Source organism: Poecile atricapillus, chromosome 7 (genome assembly GCF_030490865.1).
Source record: "Poecile atricapillus isolate bPoeAtr1 chromosome 7, bPoeAtr1.hap1, whole genome shotgun sequence".
Taxonomy (NCBI): Eukaryota; Metazoa; Chordata; class Aves; order Passeriformes; family Paridae; genus Poecile; species Poecile atricapillus.
In genome coordinates this window covers 17,051,670-17,066,365 of record NC_081255.1, presented here as the reverse complement: position 1 = coordinate 17,066,365, position 14,696 = coordinate 17,051,670, and the positions used below count along the sequence as shown (strand labels likewise).

Here is a 14,696-nt window from a genome sequence, read left to right as displayed (position 1 = left end):
TATTTTAGTAGGAAGCTGAAATGCAGCCAGGAATGTCTCTCTAGCAATCTCACCAAAAACAGCTTTGCACATGTGGACCGGGCCCTTTGTTACTTAGGAAAGCAAACAGATGGGGCCAATACCCTCTAGCAAGTGGGTGTTTTCAAAACTCCCACTGGACTTCCCAGGTTTTATGTGTCTAATTGCTTCTTGCAGTATCTTTGACACAACACAGTCCAAACCTCTTATTTAAAATAAAGTGCTATTCTCAACTCAGTCTCATTCCAAATTGCTGACCTTGCTCAGCCTGCTGCTCCTGCAGGAATGGGTTGTGTGAATTCTGTAATCTGGGAAACACTGTCTTACCAGCTTTCACATGGCACCTATTTACACAGGGAATAAGTTACTGATTCATACTGATACACCTTCCTTGATGAGAGGTCTGGGAATCTTGCCTCAGAAAGAGGTGTGAGGTAATTTTCTAAACAATTTGGTCCTTTGGTTGTTTGGATACATCCCCATTATGCTGCCTAATTCTCACCAGACAGGCTTTCTCATGGATGTTTTATTTTTACTCACCTGATCTAATGTTGTTTGAGACACAGAATATTCTTCAATATGCAAATTTTCCTTATTGGAGATTATTAATCGAAAAATCTTAGCCAGAGAGGAAGAACAAATCTGATACTGCAGCATGTTGTAGTGTTTCTCTCGCTGTAAACTCCCTGGGAAGTTGATGCGTATGAATTTCTCAGCAGGAGCGGGATCTGGAGGCAGCCCAGACTTTGGAGCTTTGATTTTCAGAGTGACAATGTAGCCATCTCCAAACCTGGGCAAAGGACATGTGGATTTAGGAATTGGGTGAAGAGGTTGTTTCATCATTCAGGAAGGAAATTAGTTTTTTGAAGCTATGAGAACAATAACAGTATCTGAAAGATATTGCACAAGATCCAGCTTTTTAGGAAGCCATGCATTTGCCCTGCAGAAGTGGTATGCAGCATAACAGAGTTGAAATGAGATCTGGTCAGACAGTCTAATATACAACAGAGCTGCACCCAGAAACAGGTCTGGTTAAACATTGAATTGCTTGTATTAAGAATAGTACATGTCACATACATGAAATTTTCCCATTAAAAACCACCATAAAAATATTCTACTTACTTGTATTTCAGCTCCTGAATTGTGCCTAGGCATTTGAAGGTACCTTGTACCATGATGGCTAAACGAGTACAGAGGGCTTCACATTCTTCCATGCTTTCAAAACAGAGAACAGATATTTGAGATAAAAGCTAACAGATGTACCTCAGCTGCTTTCAGATTCTGAGTTCTAACTGTTTTTACCTGTGTGAGGTTAGAACCACCGCTCGCCCATCTCTGAGCACACCCACGATAGAGTCCCACAGGAGGCGCCGGGACTGAGGGTCCATCCCAGTAGTTGGTTCATCCTATAATGGAAATGTTAAGGCAATAAAATAGGTATAATCTATTTAGAACCAGGTCATTTTTTGGGCCACAGCATATAATTGCTTCTTTACAGTAATCTGTGCCTTGAGAAAGCACATAGACCTGGAGAAGCGTAGGAGTGAGTGTGTACCAATGGAGTTCTTGGCACAAAGCAGTAAGGAAACAAGAGCATGGACTGCGGGTAAGAATACAGTGCTGTCTGTGTAGGGCACAGCTACAGCGAAGGGAGTGCCTTTTCTGGGCAACAAGGAGCTCTCACCAGGTCATCTTACTTGCATAAACATATAGGACATTGTTCAGTCCAAGAAACCAGTGAAGTCACTCTGATTTATACCACCTAAGGATTTGATCCTATGTAAACCAGCTAACCCAGCACGTAAATAATAATAATCAATAAATAATAATAAACATATAAAATAAATAATAAAATAAAAATATAATAAACAATAAAATAAAAAGAATAAATAAAATTCTGATAGAAAAAAATTTCATTGAATATCAGGTCTTAAGAAATTATGAGAAAACATTTTATCTGACTGTTTACTACAGGCGGAATATATGTAAAGGCATATTAAATGGTACAAGGAACCAGCTACTAGAATGTATTAAAACACTTCTTCATAGGCTTTTGTGAAGTAAAAATGACTGTGTCTGAAAGTCATAGACATACAAATTAAGGTAGTAAAATATAGTCTAAGTAAAGAATTTCAGTAGTAATTTAATATAGAATTTCCTTTTAGATATGCAATTATCTGATCACTTCTTTTATTTGGCAAGAACTACATTTCAGCATTTGTATAGTTTAGTATAAATTTGCATAATTTATTCCAAAGATATTAAAAGCTGGAAAAGGTAGAGGATATTTTCCTCTGTTTTGCTGGCTAAAGCAGCCAGGTGTATATGTTGGAAGATCATCTTTCACATCAGTGGCTACACTGACAAGAAAAGGCAGACTGAAACTAAACTACAGTTTAAATTCAGATTTTTCTGGATTATAGATTTCATCTCAACATATTCTGTTTTGAAGATCTTTCTTTTGTAATCACTTGGGGTGATTGCCACTTACCAGCAAGACGAGTGGTGGGCAGCCTATCAGGGCAATGGCAGTGGAGAGCTTGCGCTTGTTGCCACCACTGTAGGTCCCTGCCAGGTGGTCTGCGTACATAGGAAGTCCCAGCTTCTGGATGCCCCATTCAGCAACCTGTGAGAAAGACCATCTGTTTCACACAGCAGCTAATGCAGAACAGACAGGATTGCTGATACTCTTCTCTTCTGGTAGAAACATGATGGTCCCCTGGGTGTTAGCACATTCATTTTAGAACTGGGCCAGGGAAGTACAAAATGTTTATGATGATGATGAGGGGCATTCTAACTACATGAGAGAAAGCCATAAAGCAGCCTCAGCTGTAGACTTCTATCTGTGCAAGAATATTTTGTTTTTTTCTGGAATCTTCTTCATGTTTTCTTTCCTATACAAATACAACTTTAAAGGCAAAAGCAAAAGCAAAACAGCAAGAATTGCCATTCTGAGACATAGAAATCACATCTTTAGCCTTCCATTGTTTTTGCCACAATTTGCAAAGTACCATTTATGCCTGAGAACCTGCATTTGATAGTGTGGTCTTGTTGCTCAACTGTCCAAATGAGAGGAAGCACTCCCAGGACTTCAATTCACAGAATTAGAAGTCCCCTTTGGAAATTCTGGCCCTTGGCATGTTAAGAGCACAGTTAATTATCACAAATATCACTGTAACTATCAAAAGCAAGACTACTTTACCCTCTTGATTTCTTCTGCTGGAACCCCCCGCAAGCGTGCATACAAATAGAGGTGTTCTCGTCCCGTGAGCAGGTCATCAATGGCATCAAACTGAGGGCAGTATCCCATGTTTTGATGGACATTAGAAATGTGGGTCAATATACTGGAGAAACAGAGAAAAGAGTTGTAGTTCTGTAATAGTAGCTCTAAGACAGTGAAGAACAGTTTGAATAAAATCCTTATTTTCTGATGCAACAACTTATGTAAGAAGAGAATTAATTCTTCCTGATGAAACATGCTATGAAGATATCTGTCTGTACATAAGAGCAAGGAGTATATTGCTGTCTTAAGTCAGCTCAGTCCTGGTTAAGAGTGTAAGCCCATTTCCCCTCACCCATTTTCTTGTTAAAGTATAGACTAACTTGAGAGAATTTCTTTAAACAGCCAGTTGGGTTTATTATTTTTTGAAAACAGTGTTTATATCTAGAAGAAAAGAAGCTCAGAATATGGTCAGTAGCAGCAGACAGGCAGGACACAAGGCTAATACTTCAATGGTAGTAGGAGAAGTACAAAATCACAGCATGGGTGTGGTTGGAAGGTGGCTCTGGAGGTTATCTTGTCCACTGACCTCGCTTGTGCAGAGTCACCTAGAACAGGGTGCCCAGGACCATGTCCTGACAACAAAAAAGTTACTGTTCAAATCACATCAATGGACAAAGAATTAAATCCAACTACACCTAACAAGCCAAGGCACACAACCTGGAAGTAAACCAATATAAGCGCATACCAGACCACACTGTAATAACTTATGACATTATGCCAGCACTGTGTAAACAAAGATGCTAGAAACAGCCAGAGAAAGGTCCCAAAGCTCAGATCAAAATACCCTGTTGGATGGGTTATGTTATGTTTGGGAGCTCTTGCCACTAGATATGATTGCCTTGTCCCACTGTTGGCACTACTGCAACTTATCCACAGATTTTACAAGTGTTAAAGGTATCAAATGCAATTGTGTGTTAGCTGTGACCTCAGTGCCATAGAGCTGCTGGATCATTGAGACTGTGATCTGGACAGTTCTATGCTGGTAAATGGACTGCCACAGAGGTTTTTATAAGGTAGCTTGCTAACTTTTTAAAGTTACTTACCTATTGCCAGCCACTACAGCATCTCCAGATGTCACATCAGTATCTCCAGTCAGCATTTTGAATGTTGTTGTTTTGCCAGCGCCATTCACTCCCAAAAGGCCAAAGCACTAAATTGAAAAAATTATCATATTCTTTAATATTTCCAACTTGCAAATCAGCGGGGGCATAAAATCTGAACCGATCCATGGAATGTAATCCATTGTTATTGAACAACCTACCTCTCCAGGACGGATGCCAACACAGAGTCTGTCCACTGCAGGCTTGCGTCGACCTGCATAAATCTATATTGATGGGGAGAGAAAAAAAAAGGAAAGTTCCTATTTCAAGACATCTACAGAAATGAAAATCATCTGAATTTTTGGTTTAGTTTAATGTTATTGGGATGAAGCAACTTTAGAACTGAGACAGGACTAAATTTTTTTTTTCATTCTTCTCAAAATATTACCTTGGTCAGTTCTTGTAATTGTAAGATATCTGTTTTGTTTCCTCCATTCATAATTCTTTTTCTTTCTTCTGCAACATCTTCATCTTCATTAATAATAGGTGACATGTCAGTCTCAGCAAACCTGGAAAAACCCAAGATACTGAGTTGCCCTGGGTTCAGTCAGAATAACAGTGTGGAACAATGGCTAATCTGCTGCCAAAAATGTGACTGGTGGAAGCAGTGGGGTTGAAACTTCACAATGTGACATTGGCAGGAGTATTCCTGCTGTTGGGAGAAACCCTGACCTTTAAAGTTAATCTCTAGTTACTAAAAAGGGAGGAAATGGCTTGCTCAAAAGAACATGCTTTGTTGTGAAATGTCAGTGATATGATAACAACCTGTCCCTTTAGCCACAGCTTTCACTATTTGGCTACTCTTAGTTCCTAATAATGGTCTTTAGAAGTAGAAGGTTTGAGTAGATCTCTCTGCAAGACAGCATTTTTATAATTGCATCAATTAGTACTCTTGTTGTCAATCTTGAATGACCCACTCACAGCTGGTAGGTAGCTGTTTTCATCAAGGGAGAGGCACATTGGTAAAGCAGAGAGGGGAAGTTCACATAAAGTCCTGGATACAGCTGTCCTGTGCCACGGACTAGAATTGCTATCCTGGGATGTCAGGCTAGTACCTCATGGTATAGCTAGTACCTAGCCTGACTGGTACTGAGTACACTACAGACTTCCCAGGTAATTTTATAATCTCACTATTACATTGTCTTAAACTAAAAAAAAATACATTAAAATCTTAATTCAAGAAAATGAATTCTTTAATAAAATATTCTTAAATCCTCTTAAGATAATGCAGATTTGTAAATGCTTTCTTGAATCAGGATATCAATAAGATAAGATCAGGTAAGTAAACAGAAAACAAAAAAAGCTATAAATTTAGAGAAAAAATAAGAACAAGAAGACAAGGACATAGAGAATAACAAAGATAGTAATCCTTTTAATAAAGGAACATTAATAGGACTTTTAGACATACCATCTTGTGGAGCACAAACGGTGCTGCATAAAGAGATTCAGAAAGAAGAACACAACTCCTTGAAGAGCCATGGCAACTAGGTTCTTTCCAACAAAGTTCCACTGAAAGGGATCAGAAACATGCTCCTCACCTTTGGAGAAAGAGCACCAGAAAGAAAGATGAAATATTGCTGAAAAAACCCACTACTCCTCAGAACAAAAAGTATAATCATAATGAATTACTGGACTTTATTTGCTCATGATCAGGCAATAGTTTTATTTTTCCAATCTTATAAAATTTCTTAGCAAAATGCCTTCCAAGTTCAGCTGCTGCATGGGAGTAAAAATAATCTCTCTGAATATGCACTAATTTGGATATCATTATACAAAACTTGCACGGATTATGTGAAAAGACACATTTTCTGAAAAAAAACCCCAGATGGGTTCTGGTGTATGATTATTCTTTTAATAAGTTGTCTGATACCAAAGACAGCCATATCCCAAGAGAATGCATTTGAAGAACAGTCACTTTAAATGTTACCTCAGGTATTCAAATGCAATGAAAATATAAATCTTCCTGTAATGATTTAAGGTCTTCCAAACAAAGGAAAAAAGGTGATAAAAAGGCACCAGAGTCTGACACTGAACAAATGGGTTCATTTCCAATGCAGACTGCTGGTTAGGCTGCAGAGCTCTGGCAGCATGACCAGAAGCTGTGATTCCTTCAGAGAGGGTAAACTTTCATACTCCTCATCCATCTGATGATGGAAGAGGTGAGAATTCCAGAAACATCTACTACTTCTCTGAGTTAATTCTTCTGAATATCTCATCCAAGGTCAGGACATGTGATGCTGCCATAACTTGTTTCTTATTGGCTTTACCTACCAAACCTCGCATATACTTCAGTCACAGCTTGGTTCATGGCCAAGTCGATGAGTCCACGGCCCAAGCAAAAATGTGGCAGGACAAGCAGCACATTTTTCAATGTTTTATTAAATTTCAGCAAAGACTGTAAGAAACAGAAACATAAGCTGTTTAAACCAGATCTGTTCAAGAAAACATAGCAACATAAATGAAAAGTTCATTGTGATATCAGAGAAACTGGATGTTCTGTGTTCTTAAAAGAGAGAAAACAGAGTATTAATCAAGTTACACTCAAAGCAACATAAAACAGAAACAGCAGAATCCTGGCATACACTGCATCAGATAAGGTGCTTGTGAAAAACTAGCAACAGGGAGAAAAATTAGTTTTTGTAATGAAGTATTTCCCTATGTAGCAGAGGTCATGTAATTCTGGTGGTAACATGTAAAGCTGCTATGGGGCTGCTTTGGATTTGCACTGAAAACGGGGTTGATAACACAACAGGGATATTTTAGCTATTTCTGAGCAGTACTTGCAGAGACAATGCCTTTTCTGTGCCTTACCTTACCCCCCTAGCAAGGAGCTGGGGGTGCACAAGGAGTTGGGGAGGGACACAGCGGGGATGGATGGCCCCAGCTGACCCAAGGGACATCCCAGACCGTATGGAGTCATGCTCAGCACATAAAGATGGGAGAAGAAGCAAGAGGGGAATGTTCATAGTTACAGCACTTGTATTCCCAAGTCACCATTACGTGTGATGGAGCTCTGCTTTCCTGGAGATGGCTGAACACCTGCCTGCCTGTGGGAAGTGGTGAATGAATTCCTTGTGCATGCAGCTTTTGCTTTACCTATTAAAATATCTTTATCTCAACCTATGAGTTTTCTCACTTTTAGTCTTCTCATTCTCTACCCCATTCCATGAGGTGGGGGAGTGGGGTCAGAGTGAGTGAGTGGCTGTGTGGTGCTTGGTTGACACAGAATTAAGCTATGACCATAGTCAGGGCTGCCACAATACTGAAAAGTGCTGGTGGCTGGGCATAATTACAGTGAATGTTGGTGCAATGTAGAGATGCCTGAAATAGTGTAAGTGCCAGCAGCAGTTGAACTGCACCAGCACTGAATCCAGAGAAGGGCCATCTTCCCTCTGGACATAGTGTCTGCAACAGAGACATGTTTTCAAAGGTAACCATGCTGCCCTGATGTCTCATAGACTGAATAGCACTAGATTGAACTCTGTGTTATCAAGAACCGTAGCTGTGAATGCAGGAATAGCAAGGACAGAAAATACTGTCAAGTTGGCCCTTGAAAACATGAATTTAACCAAGATATGTTTCTCCTTTGCAGCAAATAACAATGCTTGATCAGCACAGAGTGCTTGAAAATGCCTCATCAGTAATGACAGCTAATTGGACTGCTATGAGATGGAGTGCCAAATGTAGTGGCCAGAGCTTCAACAACTGTGGAGGTGATAGCAGTAGTGCACACAAACCAACAGCATCTTGTAAACTGATCTCTTAGCCTTCCTTAGAACTATTTTTGGTACTTGCTGTATTCCGTCATCTTTCTGATGGTGTTAAATAATTTTCAGGCAATTCTCAAAATGCTGCTATAAGCAGAACACCTCCTCTAACACAATAACTGCCAGGAATAAGTTCCCACCATCTACATCTTCCCATAACACACAAGCTGCAGAAGCAAGCACAAAGAGCCATGTCTAGACCTCCCCAGCTGTGAAAGCATGCAGAAGCTTGCTCCTAGGTCAGTGCAGAAGGGGCAGGAGGTGCTCCAGGCCCTGGAGCTGAGATTCCTCTGCAGTCCCTGGTACAGACCACAGTGAGGCACCTGTGCCCCTGCAGCCCTTGGAGGTCCACAGGGATGCAGAGATCCACCTGCAGCCCATGGAAGAGACCCATGCCAGAGCAAGTGGATGCCTGAAAGGAGGCTGTGACCCCGTGGGAAGTCCATGGAGAGAGGAGTCCATGCTGGAGCAGCCTATCCTTGAGGAATTGCACCCTGTGGAAGAGTGACCCATGCTGCAGCAATCTGGGGAGAACTATTGCCTATGGGATAGACTCATACTGCAGCAGTTTGCAGAGAACTATGGCTCATGAGATGGACTCGTGCTGGAGAAGTTCAAGGAGAGCTGTTAAAGGGACCCCACAGTGGAGGAGGGGAAGGGCTCCTCTCCCTAAGCAGTGGGAGAAACAACGGGTAATGAACTGACCATAATCCCCATTCTCTGACTTCCTGAGCCACTAGGGGAGGAGGTAGAACTGGGAAAGAGGGAAGGCTGGGAAGGTGTTTTTTTCAGTTTTCATTTTATTTCTCATTATCCCGCTTTGATTTTTTAAATAATAAATTCAAGTAATATTTCTAATATTTGCCCATGATGGTATTTGGTGACTGATCTCTCTCAGTCCCTAACTCATGAAGCCTTCATTATATTTCCCTCCCCTGTCCAGCTGTGGAGAGGAGTGAGAGAGAGGCTCTGGAGGATGCCTGGCATCCTGCAAAATTACAAAACATTACTTACCGGATTATTTTCAAATAATTCCAGGATGAATGTAATGGCACTGCTGTTGATTCCCACGAAGAGATTAATACAAGACAACGCAACATAAGCAGTGCTGGGGACACTGAAGAAAGAAGAAGCAGGGTACATCATGGGAATTACTGCCCATCTGCATGCAAGAAATAGAAAAAACAATGATAACTTCTCAGTATTCTCATGTTAGTTGGCCTAAAGAAAATGCAAAGTTAAGTTTTTTTCCCGTCCCAAGTATAACAAAATAGTGTAACAACCAGTAACCCACCACAGTATTTTCTCCCTGGTTACTACATAAGATTTTTTTCTGCTTATTCTTTTTTTTTGCAATGAAAATGCACTGCTAAAATTGAGAAAACTTAATGCTAGCAAGGTTGCTATTACTCCAGGTATCTTCACACATTTCAGTGAGTTGTACAGCAAGAGGAAGAAACAAAGAAATGTTGAATGCTGAAAGATGCTTTAGTATTGACTGTGAATGTGGGAAATGAACAACCACTAAATTCCTACACAATGTGCAAGGAAGAAATCAGCAAATTGAACAAATATATTTTCCTGTACTGGTCACACTTAATGCTTCAAAGTGCAGGATAGGCAGTGACCAAAGAATCTCTTTTGTAGCATGTAGCCAGAGTATGTAAATATCCCATTGAAGAATCTTAACCTGTTTTGGATCCACCCAGGTCTATTCTTCAAAGCCACTAAGTACCAAGCTCAGTGACATTAAATCACTTCCATGTGAAATACAGGGCCCACCTGCAGCAATAACCTTGAACACTCACCCATAGAGGAGCAGCAAGGCAACGAGCACAGGGAGATTGGTGGGGGAGGCGTACGCTTTCTTGTTGAATCCAACAAATATAGCCACAACCATCCCAGCACTCAGTGCATAATTCACCTGCCACAGCACAGGGGGAAGATCAATGTGTAAGACCTGAGAAGGGCTACAAACGTATCTAGATCCTTCACATTATTCCAAAAGGAATTTATATTGAGGAACATCAGAATTTGAGTTAAATTAGTCACACTGAATTTTTTTGATCAACAGGTCCCTGGCAATGTTCAATGTTTTTCTACCACATCTTTTATCAGACTGTTCATCAAAAATACAATATATATTGTTGTTTCCTAGATTATGGTTTGTGAATCCATTATTTCATAGTCTGGCTTCCAGGCTTCCCACAAAAGTGGCCATGGGTCTGCAAGGGAAGTGCAGCTTCTGGTGATGCAAACAAAGGCTGTGTAGGATGGAAGAGCTAGTCACCCCAGCCACACTCCTGGGAAGAGGCTGCAGTGAGTATGCTTGGCCACTGCTCAGTTTCTCTGTTCAGTACTAGTAGCACTGCTCTACTGCAATGCACAGAATTCCCCACGCAGAATGGAAGGTAGCACTTCACGGAACTGCTAACACCACTTAATGCCTTGGCATCACACTGTCAAGGGCAATGGCCAAGCAGAATTCCTGTCGAGGAAGCTGCTGTGAACAGCAGGGAATGAGAACTCTGGGACTTGCTTCTTTTCCCTCATTTACTAAATACTTTGCTTTATCTTCTCCTGAGAGAACACCTTCCAAGTCCTGAAGAGTTTTTGGCTTTTCAAATATTGATTTTCTTTTCTTTTCAATTTTTTCAATTCCATGTTTGTACTTTTCTTATTGCATAATTCCTTGGCCACTTTTTTGGTTGTGAAGGCTTTGCCAGAGAACCAGCCCTTGCTGTGCCTCAGCCAGACAAAGAATTTTCTCTTTTATGACAAGGAGGCTGGAGGGAAGCTGAGCCCTGTCTAAGCAAGTCTGCACCTGTGGTATAAATCTTTCTGGAAAAACAGTGACCATGATACAGTGACCTAAATGAATACATCATTTTAGACACCCTGGAGTATTTTGTCAGGCCTATAGATACTGTTCCAGCGGGCTGTGAATCTTCCCCACTTGGGTTTCTTGAGTATCTTGAAATATATCTTGGGTCTTCTAGAGGATAGGAGTGACTAGCACCAGGCAATGAGGCCTCCCCCTGCTGTGGTAAGTTGTACTTCATGATATATCTAGTTGTAAGGGCTAGAAATCCTAAGACTATAAAAAATACAGGTTCAGTACTTGACTGAGTTGTGCACCTGAATTAATTTCTATATCTGTAATTAGTTCAGAGACCAGATCCTTAACATCTCTGTCTCTGAGAAACACTTAAGAGAAATGAACACTTTGCAATGCTTAGAATCACCTTCACTTGATTCACTGATTTGCCCTCAGTTCATGCACACCCAGGATAATCAGAGGCTGTCAATCAGACCAGCAGTTACTTACTATGTCCCACATGAAGTTAGTTAGCCAATAGGTAACAGGGCTCACACCACTGACAAACTGGAGATGTTTGGCTTTTGTTACACGTTCTTGGATCAGGTATAAAACAAAACTGGCTGGGATAAAGGACATGGCAAAAATCACACAAATGGCAACAACAGCATCCACTGAAGTGGTCAGTCTACAACAGAGCACAAGAAGGGACTGTGAGCAAGGGAAAGGATGCAATGCAACACTATTAGCATTTGGGGATGCTGGAGGGTGCTTCAAGATCTACAAGTAGCAAGGCTGTTTTTAAGTAGGAGACTTCTCCAGTTTCAAAATGTGCTAATGTAATGTCAAGTTGTTTTGAGGACTGTAGCTAACAAATATTGCACCATTCCCTGATCTTTTACTTGCTTTATATATCTCAGTTTGACTGCCTTTCCTGTGTACAACATCTCAAACTAGACATTTAGGCACAATCGCCAAAGTGCTCTGGAAACAGGAAAAAGAGAAACTTAAAAAGTCAAGTTGGAGACAGTGAGATGAAGCACAGATTTTGCATCTGTGTTATAATGCAAAGTTTTCAGTTTCACTGAATTATGAAATTAATAGGAGAGTAGAAAATATTGTCTTTTTAGGGATGTCTTTTTCAAGAAATTATGACTTTCAGATTTGGGAATACACCAACCTTACAACATGCTGCTGAAAATCTACCTGTATGCTGTCCTTAGCACCAAGAGAGCAGGCTGTCAGCTACTTGAGCTGTAGTCAGTTATGGGCAAATTCTCATTCCATTTTTTATTACATGTTTTATTTCAGAAGTAAATGTATTGGACTTGGAGCATGAACCAAAGTTTCAGAATCTTCATGCTCGGCAATCAACAGAAACATGCAATAACACATATCCAACGGTTATAGGTCCTTTGTGGGATGGGAATGAGCTCTCATGGGAATGTAACGAGACATAAATAGATTCTTGTTTAGAATAAAACTTCAGGGAAGGGCCCCCATATTCTGTCAGTTGAACTCTTTCTCCTCAGAGTGTGAGCATGCTGGAAGTTGCAAGTTGCCTGAAGAGGAGGGGGTAAAAGCCAGAAGCAGAGCACAAGCAGACTTACACAGTGACTTCAGAGAGTTGCTCCTTGGTGAGGTTCAGAGGATGGTTTATAGCAGTGATCCCATGTTCCTCAGGGTCTTGGCCAGTCCTCAGATTAGCTCTGAGGATTGCATTATTGGCTACATTGAGGAAACTAACCATAGCATGCCAGCCCTTATTGTTAAACCACACCTAAAAGAGTCAGAAACCACAGATTAAGTTGTCAGTTACTGTCTTCACTGAGCTACAGGAGAAAATTTGGCTGCCTTTTATCTATTTTGGTGGGCAGGGTTGAATCCAGCACCAGGAATTCACAGTTCCTAGGCACAGTCCTGCAGGAGGAGCTCACATACTACGCTTTTAAAAGCATTGGAAAACTACTGTCAGAGGTTTTTATAGAAGCATATTTTAAGATTTAGTGTACTACTCAAAGAATTTAGAAGAGCAAGTAGTACTAAGAACATGATTTTAAAAATCTCACATTTGAAACACTATGAATAAGGATTACCTATAATATGGGATACAGTGTTAACACCAAGTCATTTCTAAATTGGAGTATTTCTGCTCTTCTTGCATCTGGGAATACCACCAGCAATATTCTCATAATTTGAAGGCTGTGTCAAGAAAGACAGAATTAGCAGACTAATTCCAGCAAATACCTTAATATTATCTTCAGTTTCCATGTATTTAAGGAAATTAGGGATTTCTTTAGCAGCAGCCAGTGAAGCTTGTCCCTAAAACAAAAAAGAAAAAGCTGAAGATCAGCACGCTACGTGAAATCTAATGCTGCAGTAACCATGCTTTAATAAGGGGTCAAAAACAAGCAAACAAAATTAAAAATCTTGCTTACTCCTGTCACATTCATCATTCGGCCAAGATCACTGAAAAAATTGACAATTTGATCTCCAGAAACATGAAGGACTGGAAGCCTTCCTCCAATAGAAATTCCTCCATATCTAGGAAAGAGAAAAATATAATCAATAACTCATACCAAACACCCATAACTGCAAATTAGTGGAAATACTGAAAACCCACTTAATGCAAGTTTAATTTCTATACATCAAATATTTCATATATAACCATTTCTACTCTTTTTCTAACAAGTAGTATTAGGACTTTTCAGGGCTTACAAATAATAGAAGGTATATCAGTTTCTGAAAAGGTTTATGCCAGGATCCTGAGAAAATTATTTAGAGAGAAGATTTGGAGAAAACAGTGATTTCTACAGAACAAAATCTTTAAATCAAGATAATAACCATATAATTATAATCCTCCATGTTTAGACAGCATGGAGGACTAAGGACAGCATAGACCTCAGTAAAAATTTTACATGCTCTGAGAGGAACAGGTATTCACCAATGTCAGTACCAGCCAGTGCTCCATAATGATAAATTATTAATGATTAAATGTGATATAATGATTAAATATTGCACAAGATGAACTGAAGCCTAATCCTATAGGAAGCAATGCTTGCACATGAACAAGAAGATATTCCCTGAAGTAAGGCAGTCATCTGCTATCTTTGAAATGAACTCCTGCTGCTGGTGAGAAATGACATGAGTATGTGCTTCAGGCTAACCAGTCATCTTGCTAAGCTTTTAGTAACTGCAGTGTAGACATCACACACTGCTGTTAGCTGTTGTCTCTAGCTAAAGGAGAGAACTACTGCAATCTGGTTAATAACTACTGCACATGTACAGAGCAGGCATGAGGAATTGTGGTTGTTACTTCTGTGTTTGATAGGCTGGTGTCTAGGTTTCATCCCACTCCGGTCCTTTTTTTGGAGGGTTTATATTTTTCTGCAGCACTGAAAGAGTTGTGCCACAGCAGTATTACAATACACTGTACTATTGCATCTAACATTTTCACCACACAGTTCCCACTGGCTTGACTCCTATAGGTAATAAAGCTCTGATAGTTCCATTGTGAGCCTCTTGCCTTCATCTCCTGCAGGGAGTTCAAATGAATATAATCCCTTGCTTTTATAAGATCCTTCCTGATCCCCAGCCTATTTCCCACTGAAGCCATCTCTTTGTTCTACACTGCCTGCCACAATTCCCCTTGTCCATTTGCAGAAACATTGTGAGGCTCCCTGGTTAAACAGAAATACATTGTTCCTTTA

General features: G+C 40.2%; 1 protein-coding gene across 1 annotated transcript in view; it reads right to left on the bottom strand.

Annotated features, from left to right (window-relative positions):
- Positions 1-14,696, bottom strand: part of ABCA4 (ATP binding cassette subfamily A member 4) — a 66,470-nt gene that overhangs the window by 1,776 nt on the left and 49,998 nt on the right. The window contains exons 33-48 of the mRNA XM_058843075.1: positions 13,425-13,530; positions 13,234-13,308; positions 12,597-12,766; positions 11,497-11,674; positions 9,977-10,092; positions 9,183-9,330; positions 6,673-6,796; positions 5,810-5,939; positions 4,790-4,910; positions 4,563-4,625; positions 4,345-4,451; positions 3,221-3,362; positions 2,510-2,644; positions 1,321-1,424; positions 1,141-1,233; positions 559-808 (exon numbers count right to left, since the gene is read on the bottom strand). Of these exons, the coding sequence (XP_058699058.1) occupies positions 559-808; positions 1,141-1,233; positions 1,321-1,424; positions 2,510-2,644; positions 3,221-3,362; positions 4,345-4,451; positions 4,563-4,625; positions 4,790-4,910; positions 5,810-5,939; positions 6,673-6,796; positions 9,183-9,330; positions 9,977-10,092; positions 11,497-11,674; positions 12,597-12,766; positions 13,234-13,308; positions 13,425-13,530 (2,062 nt within the window). The remainder of the gene's footprint in view (positions 1-558; positions 809-1,140; positions 1,234-1,320; positions 1,425-2,509; positions 2,645-3,220; positions 3,363-4,344; positions 4,452-4,562; positions 4,626-4,789; positions 4,911-5,809; positions 5,940-6,672; positions 6,797-9,182; positions 9,331-9,976; positions 10,093-11,496; positions 11,675-12,596; positions 12,767-13,233; positions 13,309-13,424; positions 13,531-14,696) is intronic.